The sequence below is a fragment of the Tiliqua scincoides genome, chromosome 8, assembly GCF_035046505.1.
Source record: "Tiliqua scincoides isolate rTilSci1 chromosome 8, rTilSci1.hap2, whole genome shotgun sequence".
NCBI classification, from domain to species: Eukaryota; Metazoa; Chordata; class Lepidosauria; order Squamata; family Scincidae; genus Tiliqua; species Tiliqua scincoides.
In genome coordinates, this window is record NC_089828.1 from 7,984,317 (window position 1) to 8,001,944 (window position 17,628).

At 42.1% G+C, this 17,628-nt stretch overlaps 1 protein-coding gene across 2 annotated transcripts in view; it reads left to right on the forward strand.

Annotated features, from left to right (window-relative positions):
- Positions 1 to 17,628, forward strand: part of MAP2K5 (mitogen-activated protein kinase kinase 5) — a 148,603-nt gene that overhangs the window by 42,186 nt on the left and 88,789 nt on the right. For both annotated transcript variants that reach the window (XM_066635045.1, XM_066635047.1), the window contains exons 10-12: positions 9,242 to 9,310; positions 9,405 to 9,486; positions 10,540 to 10,601. In XM_066635045.1, the coding sequence (XP_066491142.1) occupies positions 9,242 to 9,310; positions 9,405 to 9,486; positions 10,540 to 10,601 (213 nt within the window). The remainder of the gene's footprint in view (positions 1 to 9,241; positions 9,311 to 9,404; positions 9,487 to 10,539; positions 10,602 to 17,628) is intronic.

Genomic DNA, 17,628 nt, shown 5'->3' on the forward strand with positions numbered 1-17,628 from the left:
CTGCAGATTTTTTCGGTCTTCCTGTGATCACCTCACATTGTTTCTTTGTATGAAAGAAAAATCCACAGCAAATTGTATACATTTCCAGCACAAAATGCATCATGCACCAAAAGATTGATTTACTTGTTTATTTATCTCTTAGCTTTGATTCCATTTAAGAGATCACCAAGGCAGCTAGCAATAAAAGTTAAAATAATTACTACAGTAGTAATAATAATAATAATTAATAAAGTAAAAGCAAACAGAAGGAAAAGCCAAACACAAGTGGGACTGGTTCAGGCAGCAAACAGCTCATACAGTGATGAGTTGCATGTGTTTCTTCCTCTTCCGCCCTTTCTTTGGTCACAGAAGTAGTCTTGAGAGCAGTTTGAGTGCACTAAAAAAGTTATCAGTTGAAGAGCTGGCAAACTGGTGTTATGGCAATCATAGCATCCCAGATATTGGTGAGAGATGAGACAAGTGGGCCAACTTATGTTTCATCGCTGAAGACTTGGGTATTCCCAGGAGCATGTTCTTGAGTACTTTGTTCAGTTTCCTTCCCTTTGTATTTGCCCTTGGGAGTCTTCTCTTCCACTTGTAAAACATCTGATGACCTGTGGGAACAGCCTTCAAGTAGACTGAGTTCTTGTTTGGATTGTAATATCTCCCTAGGTGGAAAAATGGAAACCTGTTTTTCAGTCAAGTAATGTGAGAACTGTTGTCATTTATACCCTGATCTGTGCTAGTAAATCTGGGTCTAGGATGAGATGCATTGATTTGACATGTCGCCACAGCCATTGTGTTGCACAGACATAGCAGTACAGTGGGTTTAGGATTGCTGTAGCCATCCAAGGGAGTGTGATGACCACTGGCTGGAGGCAAAGCAGACCCTGACTAACCAAGTCCTTGAGCTGGAAAGCTGATTGGCAGGCCAGCAGGGATGAGCAGTCCAGGAGAAGCTAGAACTCTACCAGGGGGTTGAGTCACCCAGATTAAAGAGCCAGGCCAGAGTCAGTAAAACCTGGTGAAGCCCCTTCGGCCTCCTACGTCACCTGACCAGTGGTAACCTCTGAATTTAGGAGAGAGTGGACCAGCAGCTTCTTCCTCTGACAAATCAGAGACTAAAGAGCCTTGGTCTAGTAGTGTTCAGAGTGCCCAGTTCAAGACTGACAACCCCTTACACTGGGTGTAGAGGTGTCATTTAATTTTTTTTCTTCAGGTATGAAAATGTCTGTGACTGGCTTTATATAAAAGGGGAGGAAGAGAGGATGAAGAAAGGAGGGGGCTGAGCAGTTTGTACCCACTTCAAAGCATCTTTCTCCCTTTGCAAAATTCCCCATGGAACAGGTGTGCAAGAGATTACAGCAAGTTGGAATGAATGTGTATGAGGCAACATCATATAGAACTGGATCATTCATTTAGCTCAGCGTTATCTGCCTTGACTGTCAGTGTCTCTCCAAGGGCACCAGGATGAGGTCTCTTGTTATCTGGTGTGCTCCCTGGGGCATTTGGTGGGCCGCTGTGAGATACAGGAAGCTGGACTAGATGGGCCTATGGCCTGATCCAGTGGGGCTGTTCTTATGTTCTTATGTCTCCAGCAGAGCGAGTCCTTCCCCATCACCTGCTACAGGGTCTTTGAGCCTTGGACCTGCTATATGCAAAGCACACACTCTGCCACTGAATTATAGTACTTAGAAGGGGTGAGAAGACAAAAACGCTGCTCTGTGGGCTAATTCACTGGGGTTTTCTCAAGGCCCTTTAGATCAAGGGCTGCTTCCGGGGCTCAGTTAGTGTCCCTGAGATTCCTTGCATCTGTTGTGGGGAGTTTTGCAGTCAGAGCAGCGGCAGCCCACCCCTTGTACTGTGTGCTCTCTGACTGCGTGTGGTTCTGTTCTTCAGCTGCCGTGAGTTTCTCTGCTCCTAACCTAGCATTTAAATGGTCCATTTGATTAATCATTTGTATACTGACTATCGTACTCCCAAATTTCCTCTGAGTTGTACATACTGTAAAAGACAATTATGTCGCCACAGATTAAATAAGTGAATTAAAATGGAGTTGCAGCTTAATTTGACCTGTGATTTTGCTCTCGTTCCCTTTAGTGGCGCGCATGCCATTCTGGCAAATAGATGAAGTCATCCATGACAGCCGGTGATGAATTGCCATCGCTATACTGTATATTTTAATAGGCTTTCACTAATTTAAATTGAGCACCGAGTAAATTATAATTCAGTCACTTGACTGCTTGTATTTAACTTGACAACTCATCCTTATTTGTCCTGGAGGTGTAGGGGAGAAGTGGGGAAAATGGGATCAGGTATTTCTGGCAGTATTAACCCTTTTCCCTTAAAGTGTTCCATGTCAGAGTCATTGTAGGTAGAAATTTAATCGCTGTTGCTACTGTGGTTCAGCTCAAGGCCTTGGGATCGCTTTAGGTCTGGTAACCATGTTGCATGTCTTAAATCAGGAAATGGGACACACACAAAATATGCAAATATTTGAACTTACACATAATTTGCTTGGGAGAGAATTGGAAAAGAGGTGGTAAGGAAGGGACAGAGTAAGGGGTAAGGCTCTCCCACGCCGAGAAATCTAAAGATTTGGTTTAGAGATCCGGACACACATCCCAATGCTTTGTTATATTGCTTGATTGTTCTTAATAAATTTGTATGCCACCCTCCAATGTAAATATTCCCAAGGAGCCAAAGCAACAACACAAACACAATTAAACAAAACAAAAATTGAATGGTGGATTCAAGGAGATGTAGTGACAATTTGCTGAACATTAAAAACCTGGAAATTCCAACATTCTTCATTTTTCCTTGATCTAGAGTAATTGAAATAATGTAAATCTTGAAGAAATTTGGAACTGAGAGTTAGTGCAGATATATCTAATAGCATGATCCCAGTCTTGTTTTCTTTCATTAAAACCCGGGAGTTTAGAGGAACTGACTTCAGACTGAAATGTATTCATTTTAAAAAATTTAGGGTGCAGTCCTAAAGTTGACTGGGGCCGGCCCAAGTCCTTTGGGCCAGCCCAGGAGCATCACAAACGTGCCGTAAAGCATGTTTGCGCCTCCATGGGAGGAAGCCGCATCAGCACAGCTAGATGCACCGACGCATGGAGGCTGACATAAGCCTTCGTGGCGGCTTCCCCATAGCCGCTTGTGTCGGCGCGCCCACGCCAACACAAACAGCAAAGGTAGGCGTGGGGGGCCAGGGAGGAGGAGGGAGAGAGGCGTTCCTGGGCGGGAGGAGGGCGGGCGATGGGCGGCCCTGGGGGTGGGCGCGTGGGGAGCCGGAGGTGGGTCTGGGACCCAGCAGTTATGCTGGATTCCAACCCCTGTCCCTCGGAAGAACGGAGTGGCTTAAAGCCGCTTTGCTCTCCTCAGACTTGTGCCACCTCCAGAGGTGGCGCAGGTCTGAGGAGACCCATTGGGGCCAGCAGCCCTTACCCAGGGGTAAGGGGAAGAGTCTCCCCTTCCCTCTGGCTGAGCCGCTGCTGCCAACGAACCTGCGTTGGATGTAGCGCAAGCCTCCTGGCTTGCCTGCTCCAGCGCAGGTTTGAATTGCTCTCTTATTTGAATTGCTCTCTAAATGTAACTTAGGGCAGCTTACACCAAAGTGCTAGTACAACAAAATATAATACAAACAAAATTGCAAGGAAATGAATACATCAAGTTGCAGCATCAGCTCTTGAAGTGAAATCAGTGGGGGGGGGGGGGGAGAAACAAAGTAATAGAGAGAGAAGAAACAATCTGGTCAGCTAATCTCAAAAGGCCTTCCCAAGGTATCAGGTTTTTGCCTGGTATTTAAATGTAAGCCTTGTAGTGTTGTGGCCTGGTGGGCATCCCTGGGACAGGGCGTTCCATAATATTGGTGCCACAACCAAGAAGGGCTTCCTCTGTGTAGACACCTACTGAGCTTCATTTGGTGAGAGTACCTGGACTCAAGCCTTGGATGTTGAATTGAGTCTATGAAACAGATGGTCCTTTAGGCCCTCAGGGTTGAGGCTGTTTAGGGCTTTTAAAGGATAGAACCAGCACCTTCCCCAGTTAGAAAAAAAAAATATGGATACTTTGAATTAGCATCTTAAAGCAGGGAATAGCCGGATGTGGCTAAACAAGCTGTAATCTAGAGAAGACTTTCTGGGCAAGAGATCTGCTGATTTAGCAATGGTATGTTGTCTTTTTTTGAACAGGGTTGATGTCTGTGGCATCAAACGCTTCTGCCCAGCTTCAGCTGATGTGCCACATATGCCTGTTTCTGTCAGACCTGAGACCAGTGGCATAGCTAAGGAGGTGCAGAGGGTAGCAGTTGCACCGGGCATCAAACTTTAGGGGGGCAACAAGCTGAGCTTGACTCTAGTGACCAAAATTGTGAAAATCTTGGTATGTATGAATAATACCATCATGTTATATATCATTGGAAAGGTAATTTAATGCAGAATGCTATGCAACAAACTGCACTGGGATATCTGTATTCTATCAAAAGTTCTGGCCAATTAACCAGAAAATGAAAACACAACTGCCTTGTGGAACAAAAAGTGGATTTGCTTAACTCCAAACTGACCAATGAGACAGATTGTTCTGAGTGCCAATGAGATGTTGTTATAATGCAGCATGGAACCAATATCTTTTTATTTACTTAATTAGATTTGATTTTGTCATGCGGGGGGGGGGCTGCAAAATCTTCTTCGACCCCAGGTAGCAGATATATGCCCTAGCTATGCCACTGACTGGGGGGGAGGTGGCAGAGCAAATGGGTGTTGAGCTGCTAGGGGGAGGAGGTAGGTTCCTCCCAACTTTCACTTTTTAAAAAAAAAAAACCAGGTGTGATGTCACTTCCGGTTATGACATCACTTCTGGGGCAACATTTTGAACTTGGCACCAGGCTAAGAACATAAGAACACTTTTTAAAAAACCCAGGTGTGATGTCACTTCTAGTTATGACATCACTTCCAGGGCAACATTTTGAACTTGGCACCGGGCTAAGAACATAAGAACACTGGCAGAAAGGGCAGCAAAATGGCAGATGCGTTTCAATGTCAGTAAGTGTAAAGTCATGCACATTGGGGCAAAAAATCAAAACTTCACATATAGGCTAATGGGTTCTGAGCTGTCTGTGACAGATCAGGAGAGTGATCTTGGGGTGGTGGTGGACAGGTCGATGAAAGTGTCTGCCAGTTTGGAGAGATTCTTCTGGAGCTCCTCACAATCACTTCTGGTCTTCACCACTCGGAAAAGTTTGGTGTCATCTGCAGACTTAGCCACCTCACTGCTCAACCCTGTCTCCAGGTCATTTATGAAGAGGTTGAAAAGCACTGGTTCCAGGACAGATCCTTGGGGCACACCGCTTTTCACCTCTCTCCATTGTGAAAATTGCCTTTTGACACCCACTCTGTTTCCTGGTCTTCAACCAGGTCTCAATCCAGGAGAGGACCTGCCCTCTAATTCCCTGACTGTGGAGCTTTTTCAGTAGCCTTTGGTGAGGGACTGTGTTGAACGCCTTCTGAAAGTCCAGATATATAATGTCCACGGGTTCTCCCGCATCCACATGCCTGTTGACCTTTTCAAAGAATTCTATAAGGTTTGTGAGGCAAGACTTGCCCTTACAGAAGCCATGCTGGTTCTCCCTCAGCAAGGCACTGTTCGTCTATGTGTTTTGAGATTCTATCTTTGATGAGGCATTCCACCATCTTACCCGGTATGGATGTTAGGCTGACTGGCCTATAGTTTCCCTGGTCCCCCCTCTTTCCCTTTTTAAAAATAGCTGTGACATTAGCTATCCTCCAATCTTCTGGCACCGTGGCCGTTTTGAGGGACAAGTTGCATATTTTAGTCAAGAGATCAGCAACTTCATTCTTTAATTCCTTAATAACTCTTGGGTGGATGCCATCAGGGCCCGGTGACTTATTGATCTTTAATTTATCAATGAGGTCTGAAACATTTTCTCTTTTAACCTCTATCTGACTTAATTCCTCGGTCAGGAGGGGCCATTCGGGTAGCGGTATCTGCCTGAGGTCTTCTGCCATGAAGACAGATGCAAATAACTCATTTAATTTCTCTGCCATCTCTAAGTCGCCTTTTATCTTCCCTTTCCCTCCCTCACCATCCAGAGGGCCAACCGCTTCTCTGACGGGTTTCCTGCTTCTAACATATTTGAAGAAGCTTTTATTATTCCCCTGAATGTTGCTGGCCATGTGTTCCTCATAGTCTCTCTTGGCCTCCCATATCACCTTCTTACATTTCTTTTGCCACAGTTTATGTTCCTTTTTATTCTCCTCATTAGGGCAAAACTTCCATTTACAGAAGGAAGCTTCCTTGCCCTTTACGGCCTGCTTACTTGGCTCGTTAGCCATGCGGGAACCTCCTGGACTTAGTGGAGCCCTTCTTCCTTTGCGTTATACACTTCTACCGGGCCTCTATTACTGTTGTTTTAAGCATCCTCCATGCACTCTGGAGAGATTGGACTCTTTTTACCTTCCCTTTCAACCTCCTTCTAACCAGCCTCCTCATTTGAGGGTAGTCCACTCGTCGGAAGTCAAGGGTTTTTGTGAGAGCTTTGCCCGGTATTCTTCCTTCCAGTAATGGGCTACATGATCATTAGCTATGCCACTGCCTGAGACCTGACTTCAGTTTTCCTTGTCTTGCTCACTTCTTGCTTGGATGACTGCAGTGTGCTCTGATTACGGCTGTCCTTGAAGACATGCACAGTGCAACTGAGAGTTAACGTGTGCTCGCTGTTATAGCCATGTTATGTCTTTGTTGATCTGGCTGTATTGGTTGGCAGTTTGTTTTCTGGCACAATTCAAAGTGCTGGGTGGTAACCTTTAAAGCCCAAGTGTCTTGGGAAGGACCACCTCTCTCCCTGTGAGTCTACTGGTACCCTAAGCTCTCCCAGGGAGGCTGTCTTGCATGCCCTGCTGCTGAAGAGGGTATTTGAGAGGGCCTTTTCCATGGTGGCTGCCTCTCATAGGAAATTGGATTTGCTCTCTCATTCCTTCCCAGTGTTGTGGTGGAACCTGAAGGCAGATTTGTTTCAGCAGTGCTTCTCCAATTACTTTTGATTGATTTTTGTATTTCTATATTTTTTTCTGATTTTGATGTTTATAATAGTGTCCTTTGCTGCTTCCGTTTTTATGAATTTTTAATATATTTTATTGTATGGTTTTAATCTTTTGTTGTAAGCAGCCTTAGATCTTTGGAGAAAGATGAGATAAAGTTTTCAAATGAATAGTTTGAATGAATGGTTTGAAATAGTCTGCATCTTGCTGTCATCTCCTAAATATAATTGTGGTTAAGATCAGTGATGCGTCCACCATTCTTGCCTTCTCAGACCTGCTTCAAACCCAGTGATTTTGGTTGGAGTCTCCTAAAAATAGCATGGTAGGTGTACCATGCGGTGCCTGCTGTGGCCGCAGTCTGATGGCAGTGGTTGGAAAGACATTGCATGGTGATGGCCAGTCTCTGCGGTCAACCTCTGCTTGGGAAGATGTTGGTGTGTGGAGCAGCTGCCACCTGAATTCAATTCTGCGTAGCAGCCGTTTTGTGTAAACGGCACTTAGTCCCATTCTTAAAAATCAATGTATCTGTAATTCACAGCAGCTGAGAGACTCCAAGGCTTTCTTCGTCTCGTGCCTTGACTAATGCAGCATTTGCCATCCACAGTGTTGAATCCAGTCAATATTCAGCAAAGGCATTTGCACGGGGAAGCTTGGTTTCGAGCAGGGTTTAACAACTGGAAAGCAATCTCTTTTAGATATGATAGAGGGTTAAATTTTGTTGCTATTTTAATGGGCAAAATTGATACAGTGTTCCAGCAGGTTACTTTGTTTTAAGCTTTCCATCCTGGAAAAAAAATGTAACTGAATATTGTTGGCAAATGACTATTGATCTGAAGAAGTGTGTTAAATGTTTTCTTGGCAGCCGTTCTATTACAGTTACAATTTAGTTTAGTGAAAGCTTTTATAAATAACCCTAAAGCAAATTCTTGATAGAAACTGTTATGCTCTTTTTTCCCCTTTTAGACAGACATCAATACAGTAAAATGTAGTGTTGGAAACAGGCTCCTTGCGTGTGCAGGTTTTTTCCCCTTTTAACAGTAGCACGCTGGCTTCGGCTGTGGGTTGTTTTAATTCTGAAAGCACACTTGGGCCTCAGATTACTAGTCTAATACTTGGGGGCTGTGTGAGTGTGTGAAGCTGTTATGCAGTGGCCCAGTTTAGATGTAATGCTGAACCATGGCTTAACATTGTGTGCACAAGCAGGCACAAATCTTGAGCAGGCACATTCCTTCCTTCTGTCCTGTACTAGCAAAGGAGATTGAAAGCTTCAGCATGTGCTCTCATACAAACCTCTTTCCTCTTTCATCCTAGGACAAGAAAATGTGTTTTGCTCAAACCAGAACCACCTTTCAGAGCGCGATACCATAGTCTTTCGAGACTGAAGGTTGCCAACATACAGAGATATTTAACAAATTTAAAAACTAGTTGGATGAAATGGAAAGCTGTGGTTTCTGTTAAATCAAGAGAAAGGCTTGCATCTCCTTAATTTGCTCATGGAGGAGGTGTGCACAAACCCATAGTTTGGTCCTTTCAAGGCAATGATGGCAAACATCCAGGGTAGCTCAGTTTTCTGGATATGTTTTTAATCACACAGACTGACCTTAAGTGAATGAACAGGTTCCATAATAAGTTGATCCTGCCTAGCAAAAAGGGCTTCCCAGTTGTGAAGTGTTCAGGCATCACAAACAAATAGGTACATTAACATATATATTCATGTAATATATGTTTTATGAGGAGAGGGAATGTCGTGTTAAACTGTGGATCATCTCTTTTTCTTCAAGAGTGAAACTGTTAAAGTATACCTTATTAAAATTTGTAATAGCTGCTAAGGCCAAATAAAATTGACTTTGGGTGCTGTTCATTAGCTGTCCATTTTCTAGGTTAACATAAATGGAACAGCAAAGATAAATTTCAGTTTTAGGTCAGAAGCTGACCTTTAAGAGCAAGTAGTCAAAGTACTTGGAGATGCTGATTAGTAACTTGAGGTTCCCCCCAAAATCTGTAGTTGGTGGCCAGTTGGTTTTGGTGCTAATAGGGCAGAAAATATATATACATCATCCAGTCTTTTCTTTCTCCCAGCGGAGTATGGTTTCTTTGGACTTAGAAAAACCCTAACAGTAATAGGATTGTTGATGTCTGTGGTGCTGACTAGTGTCATTTAATGTTTGGAGAGATAAAATTTTAATACTTATTTTCAGGTGATTCCTTTAGATATTACGCTGGAACTTCAAAAGCAGATTATGTCAGAGTTAGAAATTCTTTATAAGGTATGCATTTCTAAGCACTTATATTTTAATTCTGTTCGCCTGTAATTTGTCTCCAAATGTATGTTAACAGCCTCCCCCCCCCTCATTTTTACAGTGTGATTCATCCTACATCATAGGATTTTATGGCGCTTTTTTTGTAGAAAACAGGATTTCACTGTGTACCGAATTCATGGACGGTGAGTATTGTATATTCTCAGAATGCTTGACTGTTTAAAAAGGATATAATTGGCAAACCAGTCTGAACATTTGTTCAGCACACTTCCTAAAGAAATGCAAAGCAATTCTTACAGATGGTGTAAAAAGAAGATATTTTAAAATAATAATAACCATTCAGAAGCCTTAACACATCAGGCAGGCAAAGAGGTATGTTTGCTTGATAAGTATGTAACATTTTCCTGAATGGAGTTTCATTGACTTTTATTGAAAATGTAAATAGAACAGAAGTAAATGCTGGTTTATCTGTGGTTTGATATTTGCCACTTCCATACAATCTGTCTTTACTGACAAAACAGCTGTTCTCTTTTTCATGTTTCAGTCGCCAACACAGATTTTCTTTTAAAGAAAGCTATTAGCTCACCCATTGTCCTGTGTGTTTTGAGTGAGCAGTTGGTTTGGAATGGCAAGAGAAAGAGTTTTAGTCTGATACCAAGTCCTTATTGCTCTTGTTTTGCCTTTGCTATTTGGCCCTGGGGTTTATTTGATGTAAATGGCTAAAAACAAGCAGGGTTACTCCAACTGCATGTCATGTATTTGGACCACCTTCGGTCATATGTGCTGCATTGTGCACTCTGATCAACAACAGAGGCCCTTTTTATTCTGCTGCCTCTGACAAATGCTCCCTGTTTAGAGCAGGACACTTTTTGCAGTGGCACCAGTTTCATGGAATGCCACTCGCCCAGGAGGCCCCCATGCTCTGTACATCCAAGCCTGGCTTTTCCAAAGTGCTTTTGGGCTGAGGTGAAGCAGTTGCAGGTGGAACTTGTTGGTTTTATTGCTGCTGTTACTTTGTTTGATTTCTGTTATTGCACAGTGTTGGTGTGATTATTTTGCTTGTAATTGTTTTTTTTGATATAGTGTGCTAATTAATTTATTACTTGGTTGATATACTTGGATTTTGTTTTCAATAAAGAAGTGTGGGATGAGAAATTTAAAAATAAATATTCTCATTATGTGCAAATTACCCTCTCTATTGTTCAGTATTAAAGAATTCCATTGGTCTGTCCCTATAGGGGGCTCTTTGGATGTCTACAGAAAAATTCCAGAACATGTGTTGGGAAGAATAGCTGTAGCTGTGAGTATCTGGAGTACCTGGAAAATCCCACAAACAATATGAGAGGGTTAAAGCAGTGTCCTGTTGTATTTTTAATGTAATGTGTGCTAAATGCTGTGCAATCCATTTATTTTCTTTTACATGCCCAACAAGGACAACAGCGGTTTGCGTCCAGCCATAGATATATGAGCTGTTGATTCTAGTCAGCCCTCTCTGAGGGTTAGTTAACATCTCAGAATGACTTCATGAAATTTCTTTTTTCCTTGTTATCAATTACAACTACAGTACTTAATTCCATTATTTAACATACATTTTCATTGAATATATGTGACTGTCATTTCCAAATCCCTCCCTATCTCTTACATTTTTCTGAGCTGACCTAATAATAAGATGTAATTTCCTGTTCTCAACAGCCCTGCTTGTCCTACTTTTGCTTCCCTGTGCCTGTTCCGACTGATGTTTGTCCCCCTCCATACCACAGAGATGTGCTTCCTTTGTGTGTGGATGTTCCACTTGGTGACCCTGGCTGATAGCCACCTACCTTCCTCCATGAAATGATTTCATCTTTTTTAAAGCCATCTAAGCTAGAGGCTGTTATTTACTGTTTACTCTTTACTTGCATGTCAATTTACTGTTTACTCTTTACTTGCATGTCAATTTACTGTTTACTCTTTACTTACATGTAATTTACTGTTACATCTCATGCCAGTAAATTCTATAAGTTTCTTAAGGATTAGATGAAGGAAAGACAAAGAACTGAATGAAGAAGTTTCTTCATTTTGTATTTTGTGTACTGCCATTTAACTTCTGTGTTTTAGAGAGCAAGAAAAATTCCCCTTGATTCGCTCTTTTGTCACTGTTCATAATTGTCTATTATGCTGTTTTTTTCCCTACCCAAAACTAAATAGTCCCAAAAACTTGGTTCTGTGCTTGTCAGGTAGGTATACAAAATTACACATATATGAAGAAATTTCTTTTTCAGGAGAAGATCAGTCCTGTACTGCCAAACACAATTTGCCGAGTAAAAAGAGAATGTATCATAATTTTAAAGCGTGAGCTAAGACCAATGGGAATAAAGGCTTGGTTGAATGTCATGGGGTAGGGTGTTGCTGAACAATTGCTAAATTTGAAGCAGACTTTGATAATTTAAGTGGTTTAAAGCATAACAAAGTTATTCTATAATGTACCATTTAATTAAATGCCTGTTTTCCACGCTCATTATACATCAAGCTGACAACTGAAATCCTTTAATCTAACACAGGCAGCTATTTAGGCCTCTTCATTGTAATTCGCAGCTCAGCTTCATTCTCTCCACTTTAGCTGCATGCGTGAAGAACATCTTTTCATCTGATGCCGTCTCTTTGGAGCAGTTCCAGATGGGCTTGTTTTTTTAGGCCCAGTGTGGTTTTCTGTGGCACGTGAGAGCTCTTGGCTCTTTTTTTCCCAGTGAGAGTAAAAGTGTTTCATTTTTACTGCCTGGAGGATTCATGTGATATTTTAATAACCATCATTTGTATCGCTCATTGTAAATTTAAAATGTCTTTATACTTCTTGGTGTTTTGAATGCCCGCACATCTAGCATTTTGGTGCAGCATCTCACAACAGCTGGCTGGGCAAGGAGTTTTCAAGCTTGTCAAGACCATGCAATGGATTTGGAGCAGAGTTGAATGGAATACTTTCATAAATTTGAATTTGAGATTTCAGGTGGCTCTGAAGTTTTAACATTTTTCAGATTGGACTTTGAGGGATTCTGTTATGAAATTTAAATGCTGTCACTCTGATGCAGTAGCTGGAAGGGGACCATGGATACAACATCTGTTTGAAAACAGGGTTTCCTGTTGAACTGGGGGTATGTATGCAATTCTCCCATTGTGTTTGGGCAAACATCCTTAAGAGAGTGATGCACACTGTCAACTTACCAAATTCAATTGCACCTTTTCCCTCTCTAAGGGCCAAATCCTATCAGATTTTCCAGCACTGGTGCAGCTGTGCCATTGAGGTGTGTGCTGCATCCTGCAGTAGGGAAACAGTCATGGAAGCCTTCTTCAGGTAAGGGAACATTTGTTCCCTTTCCTCAGGGCCGCATTACTGTTGCACCGGCTCTCGAAAGTTGGATAGGATTGGGCCCTAAACCTCCTAAGTTCAACAGTATCCATCAGTATAGATTCAAGTTAGGAGAAAATAGATCTGAAAATGCCAATGAGAGGAATCTGGCATGCTCCTCCAAAGGAAATCCATTTCAGCTGTAACTGAAACTGAGGTCCTTGTGTAAAATGCCTGGACTTCTCCACAGACGACAACATTTCTCTCTCTTTTTTAAAAAAACCTCTCCTTAAACATGGTCTGACAGCAGAAGAGACGATCTGACAAATCCACCAGGCACATTCCTCTAAAATTGTATCTAAGCTGAACCTGGGCTACCAATTGTTCCTAAGCTACCTTTTGCTTGCCACTTCATGCATTTTATTTTGCTTTCCATTCCTGAAGCAGTGACACTGTGCACTGTATTTTGAGTGCTAATGTTGATTGAAGGTTTTTTCCCAGCAAAAGATGTCCACTTAAACTGTTGAGAGTGAGTGATTGATAGCAGATATAACTACTTTTTGTGTCAAGGTTTTGTCAAGTCATTGTTGTAAACCTGCTTTACTGAATGCCAGTGGTACCTTCTGGAGTATTCAGTCAAAAGAGAATTCTCTTCCAGCATCTATTTTAACATAATGCTTAATATCTGCATTCTGAATTGGAAAATGGCCTCTAAATGAATAGCTGTGATTTCTCATTGGTGTACAAGAGGTTATGGGCATCTTTGGACCTATAGCTGTAAAACATGCTTTAAAAAAAAGTCATTTGAAATACAGAGCAATCTGTTGTTTGGTTAACAGTATTCTTTTTACAACCACTCATTCAGCAAGCATACCATTTTGCAAAAGCATTTTATGCACTCATATGTGTTGTTTTTTGTCCTTCTAAATGTGCAACTTTCTTGTATTTGTTGTTAAAAGTCCGTAATTAAAAATCAATGCAAACTGTGTACCTGTACTGTAAGGAATAGAGAAATGCATTTGCCTCTGGCACGGGCTTAGCTCCCTGCGGTGTGGTTCTGCAGTGTTCACGTAGTGAAACAAAGATATTTTGTCACCTTGTATGTTCTGGGGGTTCACACTGATTTGGTGGAGTTTTTTTTACAAATACCCCAGTTTGACTGTAGTCTGTGAAGACTCTAGGAAAGACTGATCACGTTTTCAGATTTTCTTCCTTTACCATAAGGACCTTTTCATTAAAAAAAAAGTCTACATTTTAAGACGTATGAGGAACAAATTTATTTTTTTCTAGGAAATAAAACCATTATTTCTAGATTTTATCAGAAGCTAACATAAATCAGGGAAATGAGTGTAACGGCCAGTAGATTTGGTTGGAAAGAAATTCCTTGTGAAAAGGCTGACCCAGCAGAAGAGAGGTTGTGGAAGAGTAAACAACAAAAGAATCGGGTAGTCTTTGGGGAATGTGGGAAAATGTTGTCGTAGGTGAGACGTCTAAAAATGTGCAGAGTAGCAAAAGTAGGGATGGTGCAGTGGAGAGGAGGGCAGACATTCCACTTCCCAGCAGTTTGTAATTATTTTCCTATTGATTTGGGGTAGCTCTGCAAAAGCTAGGAAGAAATGTATTGTTTTAGATGAGTAAAGAAGTGCTTTTTGGCTACAGAGTCTGCACGAGTGTTCCCAGTGTAGTAATACAGGATGCAACACCTGCCTCTTGTGTCTGCCAGCGCCTTGCAAATTGAAAGACAATTCAGTGTGCTTGTGGGATAGAGTTAGACAGTGGCCAGGAGTACCTTCTGCTTGTCTGCCAAATACAAGCACCTTTCTGTGAGAAATCAAGTCCTGGCCTTGGCCAGTCTTGCTTTTGTTATCTCCAGACCAGTTTACTATAAGCAGCTTTAAAAGCAGTTGCCCGCAAAGACAGTCCTGAGCGTTCCGCTAGCCCAGAAAGTGGCTATGGAGGTTTTGGTGGGAGTTGCCCATTCAGATCACATGGTACCAAGTCATTAATTACCAATTTACTTCTGGGCTCAGCTCAGGGTGCTGGTTTTGACCTTGACAGCCCTAAATGGCTTTAAACTAGGATACTTCCAGAACTTCCTCCTCCTATGTAAGCTCATCCAAGAAATTGATGCTACTTCAGAGTTTCTCCTTTGGGTCGCTCCATCATCTGAGATGTGGCAGGTGGGTTCCAAGGAGAGGGCCTTTCCAGCTGGGGTGCCCAGGATTTGAAATGGCCTCCCAAGAGCAGTGGCCCTGGCTTCATCCTTGCCTGTTTTAAGTGAACTGGTGAAGATGATATGATTGAGTTGGACTTTTCCAGGACATTAAATTTAATAAGAACTTTGCTGCTGCCTTTATAAACTGCTACTTTTAGTTTCTCTTTTTGTTTTTATTTTCATAATTTATTTAAAATATTTATATCCCACTGTTCCAAGGCAGTTAGCAACATAATAAAAATAAAAAAAAATTATTGAGAACAGAACAGCTAATATTATAATGCCGTTGTACAAATTGATGGTAAAGCCACACCTGGAGTATTGTGTCCAGTTCTGGTCACCACATCTCAAAAAGGATATAGTGGAAATGGAAAAGGTGCAAAAGAGAGTGACTAAGATGATTACTGGGCTGGGGCACCTTCCTTTTGAGAAAAGGCTATGGCGTTTAGGCCTCTTCAGCCTAGAAATGAGGAGTCTGAGGGGGGACATGATTGAGACATACAAAATTATGCATGGGAAGGTTAAAGTGAATAAAGAGATGCTCTTTACACTCTCACATAACACCAGAACCAGGGGACATCCTCTAAAATTGAGTGTTGGGAGGGTTAGGACAGACAAAAGAAAATATCTCTTTACTCAGCATGTGGCTGGTCTGTGGAACTCCTTGCCGCAGGATGTGGTGACGGCATCTGGCCTGGATGCCTTTAAAAGGGGATTGGACAAGTTTCTGGAGGAAAAATCCATTATGGGTTACAAGCCATGATGGGTATGTGCAACCTCCTGATTTTAGAAATGGGCTACATCAGATGCAAGGGAGGGCACCAGGATGAGGTCTCTTGTTATCTGGTGTGCTCCTTGGGGCATTTGGTGGGGCCACTGTGAGATACAGGAAGCTGGACTAGATGGGCCTATGGCCTGATCCAGTGGGGCTGTTCTTATAATAATAATAATAATAATAAAAAAACTTTATTTTTATCCCGCCCTTCTCCCTAATGGGACCCAGGGCGGCTAACAACATATTTAAAAAACAAATTTTAAAAACATTAATACATAGCAGATAAAAACATTTAAAAACACATTATAGAGGCCATAAAAACAGTAGTCAGATTAAAGACAGAATAAAAGAACAAGTCACTGAGGAATCAAGCCTGTAAAAAACTAAAAGATGTATAAAAATGTTAAGAAGGCCAGAAATCAGAAGGCTTGTTTAAACAACAGTGTTTTCAGGCCTCGCCGAAAACTCTCAAGAGTAGAGACATAAGAACTCTTATGTTCTTAATCAGCAAACAATGGGGCAACCAAAAGACAAAATGACAGATAGCTTTTTATATTTTGTACTCCATATTTTGTTGGTTTAATTCATTGTAAGCCACTCTGAATGCTGTAGTGAAAGGGCTAGATAGAAACAGTATATTCTGGCTTTCAGGAAGAGCACTCCAGTGGCACCTTTCCACACCACTGGACTAATTTTAGGAAACCCCAAACTTTCGGGTGCAGGAAACCATCTGGATGATTAGCACTGAAGAAGGTTTAGGGCTGTCAGTAGCTACTGATCATGATAGTCAAATTGCATTCTCCATATTAAGAGGTTGTCTGCCTCTGGTTACTGAATGTTGGGGCTGGCAATTGGCATAAAGAATATATATGTTGATATCCTCATATGTGAACATTTTTCTTTGTTGTTGCAGTTTGTCTGGAAGCAGTGTTTCTGCCCCCATCCTTGCACCCACCAAACCCACTGGGAGGGTCTGCCACCCGCTGTATAGTGGGTCACCAAAACACTTGAGTAATGCATTGCTACCAATCTAGTCAGTAACAGCAAAAGCTGCCGCCAGTAGGTGGACCACAGTCAGGTCCTGCAACTACTGAGTGCCAGTGATGAGGCAGTTGCAGCATGATGCCTGGCTGAGGGTCCTCTCTCCACAGGCTCTGGAGGAAACAGTAACCCTAGGAGGCTGTCCTGTGGAGGGAAGGAGGGAGTGGGTGCTGCATTACCGCCCCCTTCAAAGCCAGTATGAGGCAATGGGGAAGGCTCTCCAAGCTGGACAGCAGGATCCGTCCCAGGTGGATGGAGAGGGACAACACAGAGTCCCACCAAGCAGGTACTATGAGCACAAGAAAGGAACCCACCTTCCACCCTAGGCGAGGGACTGGAGTGCCCCACACAGCTATTACTTTGCAGTGAAAATAAGCTTCAATTTTAATTCTAGAAAATATAACATATGTTTCCATTGTTCAGCATTAGCCAGGGGGTTACTGGATGACCGGCCACTAGCTGACTTTGATTCCAGAACCAGTTCCTGTTCTGGGCAGAGGACACCCTGTCTGTTTACTGCTTCCAGCACAGTAAGACACATCATGCAGCCACCTTGCTGAAGCCACGTAGGTCTGGTTCTGACCAATGTTTGGATGGAGTCTACCAAAGAACCCCATGGACGCAACCTTGATTTTGTGGTGGGACATAAATGCAGTAAATGATTAGAAACAGGAAAGCTTTTTGCATTCGCACAGTGACAGAACAGGATTTGAGATTCTGATAAATGAGGGTTTGCAATGTTCCTTTTCTGGTCTTTTGAGGGGATGAAATTGAGGCATCATCATATTTTTATCACAGTTTTCTGAGAAGATAGAAATGTGTTTCCTTTTCTAATGGTAAGACTGATTCCTGCGTTTTATTCTTGAATCCTGTATTTTTATAATGTTATGTCATATAAAACCATTAAATAAAGTTTTAATCACAAATGTGTATGTGTACAGATATGGTACTAAATCTTAATAATTTCTTTTTCC